The 18,299-nt window shown below is 48.6% G+C and overlaps 7 protein-coding genes across 7 annotated transcripts; 3 read left to right on the top strand and 4 right to left on the bottom strand.

Annotated features, from left to right (window-relative positions):
- Positions 1-650: 650 nt before the first annotated feature.
- N7446_005625 (alpha/beta hydrolase) lies at positions 651-2,091 on the bottom strand (the record flags this gene model as incomplete). Its single annotated transcript, XM_058514373.1, has 2 exons — positions 651-1,602; positions 2,078-2,091. 2 exons carry the CDS (start codon positions 2,089-2,091, stop codon positions 651-653), a joined length of 966 nt encoding a protein of 321 aa, XP_058371551.1.
- Positions 2,092-9,014: 6,923 nt separating this feature from the next.
- On the bottom strand, positions 9,015-11,673 carry N7446_005624 (uncharacterized protein; the record flags this gene model as incomplete). Its single annotated transcript, XM_058514372.1, has 2 exons — positions 9,015-11,515; positions 11,574-11,673. 2 exons carry the CDS (start codon positions 11,671-11,673, stop codon positions 9,015-9,017), a joined length of 2,601 nt encoding a protein of 866 aa, XP_058371550.1.
- Positions 11,674-12,497: 824 nt separating this feature from the next.
- On the top strand, positions 12,498-12,897 carry N7446_005623 (uncharacterized protein; the record flags this gene model as incomplete). The annotated part of the gene is made up of 3 exons (XM_058514371.1): positions 12,498-12,692; positions 12,728-12,793; positions 12,841-12,897. The coding sequence occupies 3 exons, from the start codon at positions 12,498-12,500 to the stop codon at positions 12,895-12,897; spliced, it is 318 nt and encodes a 105-aa protein (XP_058371549.1).
- A 24-nt stretch (positions 12,898-12,921) lies between these two features.
- On the top strand, positions 12,922-13,527 carry N7446_005622 (uncharacterized protein; the record flags this gene model as incomplete). Its single annotated transcript, XM_058514370.1, has 2 exons — positions 12,922-13,011; positions 13,084-13,527. 2 exons carry the CDS (start codon positions 12,922-12,924, stop codon positions 13,525-13,527), a joined length of 534 nt encoding a protein of 177 aa, XP_058371548.1.
- Positions 13,528-13,611: 84 nt separating this feature from the next.
- Positions 13,612-14,369, top strand: N7446_005621 (uncharacterized protein; the record flags this gene model as incomplete). The annotated part of the gene is made up of 2 exons (XM_058514369.1): positions 13,612-13,926; positions 14,016-14,369. The coding sequence occupies 2 exons, from the start codon at positions 13,612-13,614 to the stop codon at positions 14,367-14,369; spliced, it is 669 nt and encodes a 222-aa protein (XP_058371547.1).
- A 1,020-nt stretch (positions 14,370-15,389) lies between these two features.
- Positions 15,390-15,680, bottom strand: N7446_005620 (uncharacterized protein; the record flags this gene model as incomplete). The annotated part of the gene is made up of 1 exon (XM_058514368.1): positions 15,390-15,680. One exon carries the CDS (start codon positions 15,678-15,680, stop codon positions 15,390-15,392), a length of 291 nt encoding a protein of 96 aa, XP_058371546.1.
- A 283-nt stretch (positions 15,681-15,963) lies between these two features.
- On the bottom strand, positions 15,964-16,627 carry N7446_005619 (J domain-containing protein; the record flags this gene model as incomplete). The annotated part of the gene is made up of 2 exons (XM_058514367.1): positions 15,964-16,358; positions 16,405-16,627. 2 exons carry the CDS (start codon positions 16,625-16,627, stop codon positions 15,964-15,966), a joined length of 618 nt encoding a protein of 205 aa, XP_058371545.1.
- Between the last annotated feature and the right edge of the window lie 1,672 nt (positions 16,628-18,299).

The raw sequence follows: 18,299 nt of genomic DNA, 5'->3' as shown, positions 1-18,299 counted from the left end.
AATTTTCCTGCCAAAAATACTGGCACCTCGTAGCCCTTTAGTTCGCGCCTTTGACGACTTTCCTTCAAGCTTGCCCTTAGTCCCTTAGCAGCAATGATTACTAAAGTGGCAATGTCACAATCTCTTTTGCATAATGCGCACTAAGTTAGTCTAGATTGGAAGGATGGTTTTGGGAAGTTAACGCATGAACCAGAAATTACTATGTAAACATGTGATATCCAAATCTCTAGCTTATCGAGGCATTCGTGCTTAAGCCCTCTATTTCCCATTCCAGCAATGTTTCAGAACATGGTAATGTCCGCGCATGAGTCGCGCGGACCGCGGTGGGGAGGGCCATTCGCCAGTATTTTTCACTACTATCGCCATCACCAGCCCTTGGTGGTACACATATATAGCAGTAAGCGAGAAATTTATCTTATCTAGCCTAGGCTACGCGTCAAGCGGAACAAGGCTAGCGGCTGTCAAGCTAAATTTGTATTTTCAGAGATAGCTAAGCTATAAGGAACATAATATATACAGGATAAGCTGTTGGGTTGATCATGAATGGAAGTTGATTCATATTTTCAGAGACAAAAGCATAGACAGATACAGATGCCAAGAGTCAAAGAGGCAGAAGCAAGAGAAACCCTCCCTTGCAGTCACGACTGTATCTATTCAGCATCGCCAAGATGCTTCTTCAAGAATGGCAGAACTTTATCGAGCGCAGCCTTGACAGCCTTCGGTTCGTCATAAAGCTGATAGTGCGACACGCCGGGGAGCACAAGAAGCTCCTTCTCCTTAGAAGCGGCACGACTATAGATCTCATTACCGTCACGATAGGCGCCGAAGCCGCCAGGAATGGAACCAATAACGGCGATGAAAGGACGAGTCATAATGACCTCCGCATGACTGAAAGCATCCCATGCAAGGGCGGCGCTATTGAATGAGAAAAGGCCGCTCGTGGCACCACATGGTTTCTGGCCGCGGCTGGTCTTATAGTATTCTGTCGCCTCGACGATATCAGGATCCGAGGTCATCTTCTTAGCCTCATCGACTGTCGGGGGAAGGAATGGGAAAATATAACGATCGGCACCCTGGGCTTCGAGGGTGCGCTGTTTGGCCATTTTCTCAAGAGAACCAACCGGATCGAAGCCACTGAGGGATTCCCGTGCCAACCGGCCAAAGTTAGCTGCTGTGATGCCGGCGCAGCACTTGAGGCGGTAGTCGGTCATGGTAGCGTTAAAAGCATAGCCACCGCCGCCGCAAACGCCCAGTACGCCGATACGCTCCGGGTCGACATATGGCAGTGTTTGAATATAGTCGACCACGTAGCGGAAGTCGGAGACGCGAAATTCGGGGTTCTCTATGAACCGGGGCTCTCCGCCCGAGGCACCTTGGAAAGATGCGTCAAACGCGACAACCACAAAGCCAGCTTCAGCCATTGCCTTGCCATAGACATTGCCCGAGGTCTGCTCTTTGCACGAGCCAATCGGATGGGCCGACAAGACTGCTGGGTATTTCTTTGTCTCGTCAAAGTTTGGTGGGAAGTGTATGTCGGCGGCGATATCCCACGCAATGCCGGGGATGTTGACAGGCTTGATGGTCCGGCATGGTGGCAGTCGTCTGGGTCGAATGATAGCGTATAAAGTACGGTTAATATTTCTCAGATGGTTTTAACTGTTTTTGTTGCTATACCAATAAGCCGGCCCGTCGCACCTTATAAGTCGCTCGGAGTTAGGAGGAGGGGAGGGGAAGAGGAGGTTTATTTTGGTGGTAGAATCTCGCTGACGCAGTGGACCCCGAATAACTATGGATCAGCCGAAAGTCTTCGGTGTGGTGATATCATCAGAGCTATCCGGCTAGTAAGCGCGCGGCCGACCTCGGGTATACTTCACATGTGAGGAATCATGATGTATGATGTACTGACTCAAGAGGATCTTTAGCCAGGTCCTAGACCGGACATCTCGGGGTTAAAGCAACTCGGCCGCTCTGCTGACATTAATTACATTGAGTCAGTTACGGGAATAGCCGTTGCCTTTCATCATTGGTTGAGTTGATTATACGGTTCCGGATTCGGCCCACTTCGGGTACACTTCACCTATGAAGAACCATTATGTGTGATGTGCTGACTCCGAAGATCTTCGCTTACACTTGATCATCTCGGTGATAAAGCAATCCGCCGATTTGCTCACAATTAAACAAGTCCGTTGTTTGACTTGCCGTTGCCTCAATTGTTGGTTCGGTTCAGTTGATCATGCCGAATTGTGATGCCGGCTTTAAGCATGTGGGGACACGAGCTGACAGTTGTGCCTCTCGTTTTTTTGTGGTGCTTGTCTGTAGCGAAAAATTTTGACAAATCTCCTATATGAAACCCTCTCTACAGAAGCTTTTTTTAAGCTGTTATTTACAACTGTACTGGATTACTGCCAAGAAAGGAGTTCAGGGGTAGAGTAACCATAATAGGTATAGCATGTTTCGGGACAGGGCACGAGAAGGAATCTCTGTGTGCAAGTGGTGAAACTGATTTCGATCCTCTCTGTAGCAAGCGAGCAAGCGGGTCGACCCTATTCGGGACTTCGTGGTTGATATCATTTTCAATATAAAACTGTTGTGGTTGTGTACCGAGCGGGAACTAACCCCGGACCGATGGCGGACCCACCCGCGGGAGGGCCCGAGTCCCCTCCCACAAACACCCAAGAGACCCACGCCAGCTTTTCAGTTGAGGACTTCCAGCCTCGAGTATCGATCGACGCAGGCCAAATCATAGGAAAAAGAACGAGAAATGGCGAAGCTTATACACCCACCGAGGGTACAGGCCGGATCACCACCAGGGAGGTGTGGAAGCTCATCGACAACCTTAAGGACATCATCCATCGCCAAACCACGCTCATCGAATCCACCAAAGCCGACCTAGAGGAGGTCAGACACGACCAGAACGTCCTCCGAGATCAGAATGACAGGCTTCATGAAGAAGTTAGGGCCCTAAGAGCACAAATCGAAGCCAGCCCACAGCCAAACCCGCCTAGAACGTGGGCAGCGATAGCAGCCAGCGGTACCAGTAACCCGCAACCAAACCTCCAACAACCCGAGAAGGACAGGAACTGCGTCCGCATCAGCACGCAGAGATCATTGGTGGACCCGAGAGATAATGAGAATAGCGAAGGGAATGCTTTCGGGCGATACCTCTCTACCGACTCTGCTAACACCTATATCCGTTCAGCGCTGTTAAGCGCACCTTCGACTCAAGATGCACAAGTGGCCGGCATTGGTACCACTAAAACAGGATACTTAGTTCGCTTTAAAGACCCAGGGTCAGCCGAAGCAGCCCGCAACCATACTGAATGGTTGAATGAGCTAGGAAATAATACAAAGCTGGTTAAGCCGCGGTTCGGCATCGTCGTGCACCGCACCCCGACAGAGAACTTCGACCTAGAGAAGGCGAACCCTCAAGCCATTCAAACAATTATGGAAGAAAACGACCTAGCCGAACAAGGCTTCCAAATCGAAGAGTTAGCATGGCTTAAGCGGAAAGATAAAGTTCTGGGAAAGTTTGCGTCGCTAGGTATCTGGTTTGGCTCTGCAGAAGGAGCCGAATACATCCTTAACAATGGTCTCCTTGTTGGACAAAGATATATTGGTAGCGTGGAGCGCCGCGAGATCAAGAAAAGAGGTGCTTCCGATGCCAACGTTTCGGACACTTAGCGTGGTCGTGCAAGGAAACACCACGCTGTGGACATTGTGCGGGTCAACACGAGCGGCAACGATGCCCTACAGGAATCAGGGCCAGATGTCTGGATTGTAGCGGCGAACACCCAACTGGTGACCGACAGTGTGCTTCACCCGCAACTTCCAACCCCCATCAATGTTAGAAACGAACCTACGCATACTACAGTTGAACATCATGAAGTCGGGACCTAGGATGGAAGCACTCATCAACGACCACCAAACCCAAAACTTGGATATACTTCTGATCCAAGAACCCTCGATCACCACCTACCAAACACATGTCAACCACAGCGCCTGGCGGCTATACCGGCCAACCCTCGAGACCGGAGCAGATCGATTCCGAAGTCTAATCTACGTCAACCAGCGAATCTCAACGTCTTCACACCGGCAGATTCTTTGCGATCACCCAGATATTGCCGCCGTCAAGATCTGGACAGCCGAAACTCAACTCCTCCTCTTTTCTGTTTATATCCCATCTGTCCCGCTGGGTACGCCGGATAAGGCGTCGCCAGAACCAGCATTCACCGCCATCCAAAATACGATCACAGATGCTCTACGCGACAGTCGACGATCCACAAGTGTCGTTCTCGCAGGAGACTTTAACCGCCACCACCCAACCTGGGGCGGTAACCACATCCAACCGCGACTTATCGAAGAAGCAAGCGACCTTATCACCTTCTTCCAAGCCAATGGTCTATACAGCTGCCTCCCCCGGGGGACAGCGACATACTGGGCTCTGAATGACCCCGGGAGGAACTCCACTATCGACCAGACGGTGACGAACCGACCAGACCTACTCATCAAATGCCATCTCTACCACGACAACTACGGGTCAGACCACCGTGCCACATACTCGGAATGGAATCTCCAAGCTCAGTGTAGGCCCGCCACTAAGGCAAAGAAAGCGTTCGACCGGGCGGAATGGAACAAGATCGGCGAGGAGGTGTTGCGGCAAATCGGTCCGTGGAAGGAAATCAAAACACGACCAGCACTAGACGAGATGGTGCAGAAACTCATAGAAGCAACAAACGCAGCCGTAGATCGGTATACGCCTAATGTACGCCTGACTCCATATTCCAAGCGATGGTTTACTCCGGACCTCAAGGTTCAACAAACCAAGGCCAACCAGCTTCGCCGAAAATGGCAGGAATCCTGTGCCCAACTTGGACGAGAACATTCTTTATCTATGACCCTCTTCCGAGAGATGCAAGAAAAACGCCGGGCGTGGACCCGGGCCATTGAGAAGGCTAAAGCATCACACTGGAGACAATTCCTTGACGAGGCAGGGGAAGGGAAACTTTGGAAAGCGGCCACATACATGAAACCCCGAGATGCCTGGGGGTGTACCCCAGCGCTGCAGGTCGGTACGAACGAGCTTACTGGGAATGACGAGAAAGCGCAGGCCTTCCTGGATTCCTTCTTCCCCGAAATGAATACGCCCTGCGACAGTCTACCAACCTCAACACCACTGGAGCTCCCGTGGCAACCCATCACTGAGCTAGAGATCCAAAGATCTCTCAAAGCCGCTAAAGGACCCACCGCACCGGGAGATGATAATCTGCCGATGCTCGTGTGGAAACAACTATGGGTATACCTAAAGGGTATCATCACCAACATTTTCAACACATCTATGACTCTAGGCTACCATCCCAAGCAATGGCGGAACGCGAAGATCGTGGTGCTGAGGAAGCCCGGAAAGCCAGATTATTCAGTCCCCGGGGCCTACCGCCCGATCTCACTCCTCAACACGCTAGGCAAGCTTCTCGAGGCAGCAGTAGCCCGTCGACTTTCATATCTCACAGAAAAGCATGGCCTGCTACCGGACACCCAATTCGGTGGGCGCCCGGGAAGAACCACTGAACAAGCTTTGCTGGTGCTCTTGAACGCGATCGACCGGGCGTGGTACAAAAACAAAGTGGTTACTCTCGTGTCATTCGACCTAAAAGGAGCTTTCAACGGGGTCAATCAAACGAGTTTAGATGCTTGCCTGCGGGCTAGGAGGATCCCCGCAGTCGCAAGAAAGTGGATCGCAAGTTTTATGAGCGACCGCTATGCTAGCATAGGATTCGACGACTTCCGCACAGAGTTAGCACCACTAGCGAACGCTGGACTTGCACAAGGATCACCTCTCTCCCCGATTCTGTTTACATTCTTTAACTCCGATCTAGTCGACCAACCTGTTACCTTCCATGGTGGCGCATCAGCCTTTATCGACGACTACTTCCGCTGGCGAGTAGGACGCTCGGCAGAGGAGAACCTAGCCAAGATACAGTCCGAAGATATCCCCCGCATCGAAACGTGGGCGCGACGAACTGGGTCCTGCTTCGCGGCCGAGAAGACCGAACTCATTCACCTGACCCGAAAAAGAGGAGAACACTTGCAGGGCCATGTTATCGTGAATGGCACGACCGTCAAGCCATCGCCCGTGGCTAAGCTGCTAGGCGTGATCTTTGACCAGGAGCTGAGATGGAAGGAGCATGTGCAACAAGCTATCAAACGCGCAACCAAAGTCACTATTGCCTTGAACGGACTGCGACACCTTCGCCCAGAGCAGATGCGACAACTCTACCAGGCATGTGTTACACCAGTAGTAGACTATGCGTCAACGGTCTGGCACGACCCACTGCGAGACAAGACACACCTCCGACAGCTGAACACGATACAAAGGACCTCGCTGATCCGGATCCTGTCAGCATTCAGAACAGTAGCCACCACGACCTTGGAAGTGGAAGCACACGTTCTCCCCACCCACCTGCGTCTCCGCCACCGAGCCCAGAGGACTATCGCTAGCCTCCACACGTTACCACGGGATCACCCCATCTGGAGTGCGCTCTCACGAGCCCAGAAACGCAGGGATAATATAGGCTCGTACGCTCGCTTCCCGCTCGCGGAAGCGATGAAGACCATGAATATCGAGAGGCTAAACGAATTGGAATCCATCGATCCACGACCACTACCGCCGTGGCGTCTCGATCCCTTCGCTGAGATTGAGATCGGGTCTGATCGCGAGACAGCGGCACAGAAGGCCGAGGCCACTCGCTCTACATCCGACGTTGTTGTCTACTCTGACGACTCTGGTCGACAGGACCACCTAGGCGCCGCCGCTGTAGCATTCGACAACAACCAAGAGATACTCGAGGCGCGGCAGGTCCAAATAGGACCGATGAGCCGCTGGTCTGTTCACGTAGCGGAGCTCATAGGCATCTTCTACGCGATCAGTGTAGTGTTCAAGATCGCCCACCAACGCTTGAGGACAGCACACAGGCAACTAACAGCGACGATCCTCTGCGCCAGCCGGTCCGCCCTGCAGGCGGTTCAAAGCGCGAGAAACAGATCAGGACAACGCATCGTTCACGCAATCCTCCAGGCTGGCGCCGAGGTTCTAGCGGCGGGAATCGCACTCCGCCTTCAATGGATGCCAGGGCATTGTGACAATCCTGGAAACGACGCTGCAGATCGATTAGCAAAGGACGCCGCCAGCCCAGGCAAAACCCATCCCTTCCGCCCACTCCTCACCAGAGAGAGGGCGTTCATCCGTCGGAACATCTACTCTCAGTGGGAACAAGAATGGAAATTATCCACCAAGGGTGGTCACTTACGAAAGATCGATAACACCCTGCCAGCAAGCTACACTAGGAGACTATATGGGAACCTGCCAAGAAATCGCGCGTACCTCTTGACGCAGCTGCGCACGGGCCACAACTGGTTATCCAGCTACCGCAAGAATGTTGGTTATAGTGACGACGACCAGTGCGCATGCGGCGCACAAGAAACAGTCACCCATGTGCTGGTGGATTGCCCGAACTTGAGGGAACCTCGGAGAGAGCTAAGGAGAGAAGTTGGAGATGCGTTTAATAGCGTATCGAGCCTGCTGGGAGGCTCAAAACAAGGTGAGAAAGGTAAACCAGACACCGTCTCGCGAGCCAGGACGGTCAAGGCCGTGCTGGACTTCGCCGAGGCGTCACAACGGTTCCGGAGTCGCGCGCCACCGGGGCAGCCTAACAATGGGAACGGCAATTAGGCCACGACAGGCCTTGACGAGGCTCTAAGTTCGTTGTCAGGAAGTGGAACACTCTACATGTACGTACACGGATATATATAGTAGTCGTATCCTGCATATCGTTCGCGAGGGGTCAGGGTAAATGATTTCACACACACACACACACACACACACTCTGTAGCAAGCATAAGACTGTAAGAATTCACATTTCCTTGCTCTGAACGCTCATCAAATACAACATGTATGTTTCAATGTGACTTTCCAAACTGCAAACTGCTGAGAAAGATACTCCAAAAGAGAGAAAGCATGGAGACCATTATGGAAATTGGTATAGATGGATTTTGCAAATCCGTGCTATGCCCCTGAGGGATGATCCATACCACGAAGAACACTAGCAATGGTGTAACACAGACAAAATTGTAGAAAATAATCCAACGTAAGCTGATGATTTCGCGGGCATAGATTCCCCAGAAATCTTCTCGCTTGTCACCTGCTTCTTCGAGTTCGGTCCTTTTTTTTGGCAGCAACTTCAAAATTTCAGAGGAATGGGCTCCCAGCCTTTTACACTTGTGGTGCAGGTGAAGTAACGGTCGCGGTTTGTGACATGCATAAAAACGTTTCGTAAATTCGTGCTCGGAGATTGGGGGTATATTTTCCATCGGTTTTGGCTGATACTCGTAATCGGTGTTTGCATGGTCAGGGAAAGCATCTTTACTAATTGGTGCAAACACGTGGTCATCGAACTTCTCGAACTGTGGTTTATGTTGTCAATTTAAAGTTCTCAGAGAGCCACACAGAATCATTCACCTTATAAAAGTCACAGTGGGAGTACCTCCAAACGCTGAAGCGTCCCCGGAATAAACCTCTCAAACGGAAATATTCCTCTTTGATTGTACCGAAGAATGTATCGCAGTTTAAATTGTCCACAAAGATCTGTGCGAGTCTGTAATCTTCACCCTGTTTTGCGAGGAAGAGGACACGGTGCTGGGAAATGCTTATGTCCAAAGTATTAGCGTTAAGTCCCGATGCTGGACGATGAAGTGAAGGGTCAGAGGACGAGCCGCCCGATTGCTGAGTTCCATGATGTTGATGTGAAACCCGATTGGAACTTTGACTATTGTTTGGGGCGTTGCGAAGGACCAAGTTAGATCCAGGAGATGCCCCATGAGGCAGCATATCTCCGGTTGTTGCGGTTTCCATGGGAAGAGTCTTGATTATGGACTGAACGCGTTTGACAAAGGCATTTGGTACTTCTGCCCATCGCTCTTCACCACATGCCTATGGCACCTATCAGGACCTAATTGACACTTTATAGGGCTGGATATAAATGAGTACTCACACACTGCCATAGTAACCGTGTCTCCGATTCTCTCAGTGGTCTCAGACAACGAGGCAATGGCCACCAATCCCAACGCTCTCCGGTCCAACGCTCAACTCTATGCTGATAGTGGCTGATGAACTTGATAAATCGAGATACAGTTTGATCACAGTCAAATTGAATCTCATGGGGGTTCACGTGCTGTAACTCTGTGACAAGGTTTCGTAGTTTATACCGAACAACATCGCGATGGTTCCGATTATCTGGAATTGACCACCTCGTCACCAGATTTCGAAGCCCAGAGTACAGCGAAGGCTGAACGAATTCTTCAAGCCGACAAAGAAGGGTTTGGTAGGCGGTGCTTTCCAAAACAAAGCGTTTTATTTGATCCACGTGTTGCAAAGATCCCTCCTCATATGGCTCATCTTCGCCAGCTTCCTCGGCAACGGAGTCTTCGTCACTCTCCTCATCAAGCTCTGCTATCTTGTGAGGAGCAGGATCCGAACGTAATTTTTCAAGATAATCTTCCACTTTCCTCTCTAAGGCTGAACGTCTTTCGACTGATGCGATTTCATGTTCTATTTCCGGAACGGGAGGTTTAATGTTCTGCTTTTCGTCGATGTGGTCCATGGCAAAGAGCTCCCGGGTGATCATGGCTGAATAGGAGCTTACAAAGCTCCTGAGCTCTCGGTGCAGTTCGCCCTGGGTCTCTGCCTTGAGATCATTTGCGAAGTGTTGCAGCAATCTCCGAAAGTTGTTTCGCATCCTTTCGAATCCAATCTGTTGTTTTGATACGCCAATTGAAACTAGCGAGAGCAGAATGCCATTCTCATGCAGCAGGGTTGCAAATTCCTGAATGAGAAAGGAGTTTATTTCCCCGCTTCCAGATCCCAATGATCTGGTGCTAGGAATGGAGGCAAGGGAAAAGACTGATTCGTTTCCAGTGGATAGATCCATGGATGAATGGGAATCCACAGAATTCTCATCATCCTCCAAGTAGGGTGAATATTGCCTATTGTGCGCGACAGCCCCTGCCAACAATTCCAGCGTGTCGGCATGCTCTGGCTCTGGCACCTGCTTGCGGGCCTCCATCGCCTGCACCTGTAGCTCTTCTGCCTCCTTCCATCGTCCTTGGTTCGCATATATATCTGCGAGGTTGTTCATGCTAGTTAGGACGTCGGGATGCTCTGGCCCTAGCACCTGCTTGCGGGCCTCCATCACCTGCACCTGTAGCTCTTCTGCCTCCTTCCATCGTCCTTGGTTCGTGTAAGTATTTACAAGGTTGCCCATGCTCGTTAGAGTGCCCGGATGGTCTAGTCCTAGCACCTGATTGCGATATAGAAAATCCTTGGCCGACTGATGAATTAGAGAGACCGTGAGTCCACGGAGAGTCAAAAAAGAGCCACACAGGGCTATAATCTCTTCCAGTGACTCGTGATCGTCTGCAATGTCTTGAGGAAAGTCAATGCAAGACGCTAATTCATCCAATGTCATAGGGTAGCAAACAGTCGCGATAACACTAAGGAGAGACTTGCAGAGTTCGGCATCATCCGAGGCATTAATTTGATGTAGCATTCGCGCATAAATCTCATCAAGGCCAGAAGGAGCTTTTTGTAATGTTTTTATGACGTGTCTTTTCGGGACTCTGCTGAGACTCCCGCATACGAAGGCAACCCAAAGGAAGGTACCATGTGCGTTTGATAACAAGTGTTGTGAAACAGCATTACGGATTTCGGCAGTGTATTTCTTCGTTTCTGTCAATTTGCGAACCTTGTGTTGGATGAAAGCAGTGACGGCCTGCTCAACAGATGTCTCATTTAACTCAAGGCAGAGCTTTGTTTTCTGGGATGTAGCATCAAGAGCATTTTCGATGGCTAGCCAGTTACGGCTGGAAACGATCCATTTGACATGTGGATATGCAGATGATTTCTGGGCGATAAGTTCAAGAAGTCGATTGAGACCGATAGTACATTCATCGAGAGCATCGATAATTAAAAAGGTTTTCTGTAGCAGTGGGTCCTCGAGGATACTATTAAGGATTTCTGACAAAGCTTCCCACGCATTAATATCCTCAAAGACCTGCTTCCCGCGCTTGTCGTACTGTCGCCGTATGTGGGAGATGAGCAATGGCTGCTGATCAACCAACATAAAGATCAGGCCGCGAAGGACTGCAGTGGCTGTGTTTATCCGTATGTCGGTTGCCTGGCAAAAAAAGAAGGAGACGATAGAAGCCCCAAAGGCAGATTTAACCAGCTCGTCGATAATTCCACACAAGAGCATTGTTTTACCCTTCCCAGGGTCTCCTTTGATCCAGAGCAGCTGGCTCTGTTGCTCGTAGCGCCATCGTTTGAAATCGGCATGGTCAAGGATCCAAACATATACGTCTTTCAGTAGTCCACCATTGACCGTCTCGATACGTTCCTTGTCGTGGCGAGGGTCGGTCGTCTGTAAATCCCGGAGGCAGGCTCGGTCTAACCGATTTTCGATTTGTTCTGAGATTGGAAAACAGTATTAGTGGGAATTCCCTAGCATAGCTTCATCTCAACCTACCAGGAGAGAGATTAACGGGGTCAAACTGTAGACTGATAGTGCCATTATTAATCCCTATTTGACGTCCAGAGTTCGTGCCACTTGTAGGCGCCATAGGCATAGGGATATAGGTGAGGTGGTTTGGTACAATGTGATGTTGTTGCCAATCGCAAGCTAAAACGCTTGGCCCTCCTCTTATCAGGTGACCCTTCCTAAGCAACCTTATGTCAGAGGGGGAGTCCAAATAACAGTCTTAGTTGTGATATTCCTATATCTCACCCGCCTGACCCGAATCTAGTTGTTTCTATTGAGCATGAGCAGTGGATAATATGATTGATAAAAGGTTCACTGGCTTCCTGTTGAGTCTCGGCCCAGCTGTCTCAAGATTAATGGTGATACGCTTGCTCGGGGACACGCATCAGGGCGGATTTACTGTTTCAAGTTTTGTATAAAGACGAAAATGATTTTTTTTTTTGTTTTCCCCTCTTACCTCTTATTTTCGAGACCCACTATCGGCTTCCATGGAATTCCACTGAATTCTCGTTGCCTCGTGTAATCTTACGGTGTGACATACTATACTGTACCATACAAGGTGCATTTTATGTTGCCTCAATTTAATACAGTCAGCTCAATGAATGATCGGCGCTAACATCTTGGCGGTGGGGCCAGAAAAGAGTGATTGAGTGTATGCTGGTCAAGCCGATTTCGAGAACTACTATATCCACTCGTTCATAATACCTGATATCCCTTGTGGGCTGATCCCATGACAATGACGTCTTTCATAATCGGCCTCCAGGTATGTGTACGTCCCTTGAACGTAGTCCTGCTCTCTCACTTCTCTAAAAGGATACCTGTTCGGAGTACGGACAAGAGAGGTATGAAGGTGCTTCGCCTAGGGTGAGTTAAACACGCCCTACAGATAGATTGTGCTAATGCTGAAAATAGCTGGTAAACCGTTTTGGCAAAAGACTGGAGCAGATCGGACAATTAATCACTCTCCAGAAGGTACTACTTTTGCAGTGGGCCAAGTCAGACGGCTTTACCCGATGGCACATATTGAGTGCAACTGATAGATCGGTTATTTCATCAACACATCGAAGCAATTGCCAAATTTCGTTCTCTGTCGTGGTCAGATTTGAGGTGAGCTCTTTCTACTCGCCCATAGCGGCTGATAGCTGACCGATAAGGAATATGAGCCAGCCATAAATCCTCTTGCTTTAGATATGAACCAGCTTCGAAAAGTAAGTTTCCGGTTAAAGAGACCATATCTAGCCCTAACTTTCAATAGCTCGTTCGGGACTTCGGGCGCTATTTGGACGATCTCCGGAAGCTGACGAAGCCCTAAGTGTCCACAGTGAGTGCTGCACTCATGAATGCTGGATTCGTAAAGGAATTTTTAGTATCAGAAGTCGCTCAGGATAGTTCTGTATCATCAGGTAATACTAACTTCGATCCCGATGTTTCTCCCCTTATCTAACTGCTCACCGTCATCGAAGAGAACCCCTCCACCGACGCCATTCAATCCGCTTAGAGTCAAACATCTCATCCTCCTGTCGGTCCTTGTCCAACACCCGATGCATCATCAATCTTAGCTGTTTCTCAGTCGTGGATGGATTACCTGAATTTGCCGGAGCACACCAACATTCCTGGTTTCGATAGAAGACTTTCATGCTATCCGAAACTGCCTTCTTTTGGCGTTGATGACTTCGGTTTGAGGCAGCAATCTGTCCTTCTAGAACCCGGACGCCACGTCGCTAGCCAGCCAGAAAGCATGAATGAGCTTATCAGCACCAGAGAAGACTGTCCCGCCGTTCAGATAGCGCTCAATTCCTCGGAGCACACTTTGAAATATTTGCTATGTTCTAGCGATGCTAAGCTCGACGACAACCAAGCTCAAGGCGTTCTCGACGCGAGCGCCCATCCCCTCCTCGCAACGGATCTCGATCAAATACTACGTCCCCTATTCGACTATTAGAATTTGTATAAGTCACTTGGATTGCCGGCGCTAGGACTTCCGGTGCAATAGAGAGGCATAGATGCAGCTGCAGTTTACCTTCGAATGCTTGATAACGACGAGAATTCACCCTATTCGAACCCCATCGCAAGGCGTATTAGGCAGGTATTACTATACTTCAACTACGAAGAGCTTTGCAGACACCCTAACAAAGATATTTCCTGTATCTCGTCAAAAGCCAATACATCTCACGTATTGAATAGCATCCTCGCTGCTTACCGTGACGATCCTCGCTCTTCAAAATCACCGCAGTGCCGCCGCGATAAGATCACAGGCTACTATGTGCGCCGCGGCAGATGGTGGTGGAGGCTCGCTAGTACTCTAGGAGTCGGCATCCTTTTACTAGGCAATACTTCTTTAGTAAACGTCATGTATGTCTCTCGTTGGTTTATCGCGTGGCTCGGCTAACCTTTATGAATAGGTGCAGCAAGTCCTTCACAAATTCTTAGATCAAAGCTTTCGTCGCTTTCTCTCAGAAAACTCGTTTAGGGACCGTGCGTAAATTCGAGGCGTCGGAGTCCATGGTAAAATCTCTTATGCTTGGACAACTTACGTTTGATCCTCACGAATTTCTCTTCAATGCTGATGTCGGTCTTCTCCGCCCAGACGAACTAGCACGCATTCAGAGCGAGGACGAACAAGCATTAGCAGTTCAACTCTCACAAGATTTATGGGAAGAAGTTGATGCTGAAAAGGATGCAATGCGTAAGATGGCGGATTTTCTCGGCTGGGATTCCGACAACGTCGCACTAATCCGACCAGAAACTCCTAATGTCGTGAATCCTAAAAAAGGTACTAGATGAAGCATTAACCGTTAATTCCCCCTCATGTTCTAATGTGCCCGAGTGTTCCTATCTATAATTAAAACAATGGTGCTGCTGTGGTACAGTACGCGCGTGACTCTATCTACTTCTAAAGCTCGGTTGCAACTGCAATGAATGTCAATTTGCATGATTTCGAGTGCCTATGTAGTTATTATAAAGGGGTTCACATGTCTTTGTTTCTTAAATAGAAATGAATAACACTGCAAGCTATCATTTCAGATTGAGTTATAAGCTATCTCAAAGCTTCTGTACCACCTGCTTCCAGTATAAACGCACATCAGTACCTTCAGAAGGCTTTTAGTGCCTTAAGGTATTATAGGAACTTTGTACTCCATATTTCTGCTCACTAAGCTCATACACGTACGCCTGCAGTCTTAGTAGCAAGGTGGTTCTTTCTGAAAATGTTCATGCGACGTTAAATATCATTTGGATAGGACCAAGTCATACTGGTACACCAATATGAAGGGATAATATCAGGATTTACTTAATTGACTTGCTTGTTGCACGATTTAACTAACTTATCTAGCTGTCTGTCCAATTTGTAAAGCATGAGATAATAAAGTTCATATATTTAGCTCTATATAGATCCTGCGAGATGCCCACTAGGCGTCCTTTCGGCCATTCCGTGCTCTCTTGTGAGACTGTCCGATGTCACTATTTTATGCTTAGCTATGGCATGTTTCCCTACTAGCTATAACCAGACTGGTGCTGTTAGACAGGATATGAAAACGACGCTAGCTAGGACACGTTAGAAGCAACGCCGAGCTGTGAGGGCCTATTAGGGACGCCAGGGAGGTAGCCCGTATCTCTCGGTGCGGGAAGTCCAAAGTCGGGAAGCTATGTGGAATGTCCGCCAGACTTCAAACTTAGACCAGACAGGCCCGAGATGGCATCTTGCAGAGCGATATCAGGATCATAAGTCAAAGCCTCTAAAATTAGTCTGTCTGCTTCCTTTGGTGAGAGAATTTTTTTGAGAGCCGATCGCGAGAGGCCAACCTCCTATAACGGAGGATTTCCACCGGAGCCTTCATAGAAGAAACCAACTACGATAAATGGAGACTTATCATGCGTGGAATCTACTTCCCCAACGGCTACCCAATTCAGACCGTGTGTGCCACCAAACCCGGCTCGAATCTTTTTGCGAAGGTTGTTCACAGCCTCCTCCCCTCGGAGGATACTAGGGACTCCGGCAGACTCTGCTCCATCAATAGCCAGTTGACCTCCAGTAGCTGAGCTAGACACAAGACGAATTCTACCGTTAGCGTCCTCAACTACAAAACGCGCACCCATGAGTCCAAGGTGTTAAATCATGCGGATTCTCTCTCCGGTTAATGTATAACCGGGATTTATTGAGCGCACGACCCTTCGAGGCAATACAGCAATCGTGCGCATACGGCTCCCGGCAGATACGTGTTGTAGCTGGAAGCCTGCGCTGTTCGAGTCAGGTTACGAAATCTTCGTATGGTCTGAGTGAGGTTGCGAGTTCGGTGCTTAAGAACTATTTGTCGAGTTTTTAGTGGGGGGTTGCCCATTCGCTTAGATAATGGAATCTGTCACAGTATGCTTTTATCGCCTACATTTGGGAAGGTGCGAGTTCCGGTGACAGAAACATTAGTCTCCATATCCCCAAAAGATCCTGGTAGCGGATGATGCCGAGCTCGGATTCTTTCTGTAATTTGGAGTTTCCCTCTTGTATTTTCTTGTTGATTACGTCAAGCTTTTGAGCCGGCGTTCGGATTTCTGCGGGAATAGGTCCTTGGTAAAGGTTCACACGTAGGTCTTTCTGTAAGCCAAAGTAAAGAGATTGTATGTAAGGCGTGGCTTCTTCATAGGCTTGTTTGTGATACGAGGATAGCTCCCCTTCAACATGCGGCTCGGCATTAGATCCTGCTCCCTGAAAGAAATGATGGTTCCTGTCGAGGTCGCTAGGAAAGCGTTTTTCAATCTCCCCTTCGGCCCACGATACCCCTAAGAGCTGGTTAGCAGAATTTCGCTAACCTCTTATGTGCCTTACTTTTGAATGCTTCATCTGCGCTTGGCTTGTCTGCTGGCGACACAAACCTGTCAGGGTGGAGAATAACCTTCAGTTGCTTGTAATTTATATCGCAGTTATCAGGAATATTTTGTGCACACGCACGCATGATTGCAGTCGCATCACGGGGAACGCTAATGACATCCTGAATCAAACGCTGACGGTCGGAAATACTGATCTTATTTGATCCCCCTGCCTCTGTCATGTCTATGTCGCCTTGTACGTTCCTAGAAGTGGAAGTCGATTGCCCCGGCGGTGATGGAGCGGAAGCTTAGACCGCTACTACGGAAGCAGAGCCCTAGGTCGTTGCAGGAGGCCCTGCTAATCCTTCGACGTCCGAAGTCTGAGTCGTAGAAGGCTCAGGTGCAGCAAGCTGACCTTAGAGGTTAGTTGGGGGACTCTTAGGTCCTCTAACAGTCTCCTGCATAGCAGTCTGCTCGGTAGACATGTTGGAAAACGCTGTTTGTGGTTCAAACCACGCTAGCTTTTATTGTTAAATCTGCGCTAACCATATTAGCGCCCGCGCCTGTTGTCCATGGAGATAACTGACAGTAGTAATAGCTTCTTTGAAGCGAGTTGTATTGTAGCTTCGAGTTGTATTGTAGCTTCAACTGAAGTTAAAGCGCAAAAAGTCTAGGGGTACATAAAGATCGGTACTTTTTTGGGTTTTAAACTTGGCCTTTTTCTGAACTAGACGCGAGAGATGGATCAATTTATATTTCACGAGAAGCTGACCAGCGTGTATTTTCAAGTCCGACTAAAATGTAAAAGCCTCACTATTCAGACTTTGTTAGATAGACACAGCAAGCTAGAAATTGAGCTGAAAGTACTGTTATCTCAACTATCAATACACCCACTATTTTTAGGTGGTATATGTCGATCCACTCATAGTTCTGACTCTATATGTACTACAGCGTGGTGGTCAAGTTAACTACACGTTATCAAGCTATAGCACTAGATCAGCTTTCTCTCAGAACGAAGCCGCACGTTATTGTCTTCGTATATATTAAAAGTAACAAATAGGACATCTGTTAGCTGTTAGCACTTATTATGAGCACATCAATTTTGCGACCTATGTAACAAAAATGCCGCACTCAATATTCGCATGCATGTCGTACTAGTCACCACCCTATATGTAGGCGGCGCGCAGCGCTACTACGTGGTCGGCCATGCACTGTCGAAAGAAAGGCCTCCTGCCACTATGGTTCCAATCTAAAGCAGGTTAACTAAGGAAAGACATCAAAATTCAATTTGAGTAATTTTTTGGTATGCGTAGAAGCATTTGCGATATCTAAGATATGTTAAAAAGTGAAAATAATTTCTTGAGGCCGGATTGCTCCCTATTGCATAGCGTATTTGCTACATAGTGCTTTTGTGCTTAGCGTCTAATGGTTTCTCTATAGAGACTAGTATAATAGCGCCCGAGATCGCCTTCTACGTCGGAAATACATTGATTCTCTTTCAAACCTAAATCACATGATCCGCTAAACCAGATTTGGTTATACTCGTATTTAAATCACGTTCTAATGTTATACGGAATAAAGTTAAACGAATAAGAGCTGTATAGTGTATAATACTATCTAATTTCGGTTACACCCACTCCGTAGCGAACGAAATTAGTGTTAACGTCATAGTACTCAAGGCTTCTTAAGGGAAGGACAGTATGGAATGATTTACGGTAAATCGAGTTAAACTTGACCTACATATAGCTACATCAATCTCGGGGTTTCCAAATCTTCAACCAATCTTGCAAAGCCTTCTGGATTCAGGCAGATACTCAGACCTAACGATATCATGCGAGGGACAGAAGTTCTAGGTATATCGTGCGATTGTCTGTTCCCAATCACCCTTTTTTGACGCTACGGTCAAAGGAGGAT

Source organism: Penicillium canescens, assembly GCF_028828765.1.
Source record: "Penicillium canescens strain IBT 15451 chromosome Unknown utg000004l_segment0_segment0, whole genome shotgun sequence".
In the NCBI taxonomy this organism is placed as follows: domain Eukaryota; kingdom Fungi; phylum Ascomycota; class Eurotiomycetes; order Eurotiales; family Aspergillaceae; genus Penicillium; species Penicillium canescens.
This window is presented reverse-complemented; position numbering and strand designations above follow the sequence as displayed.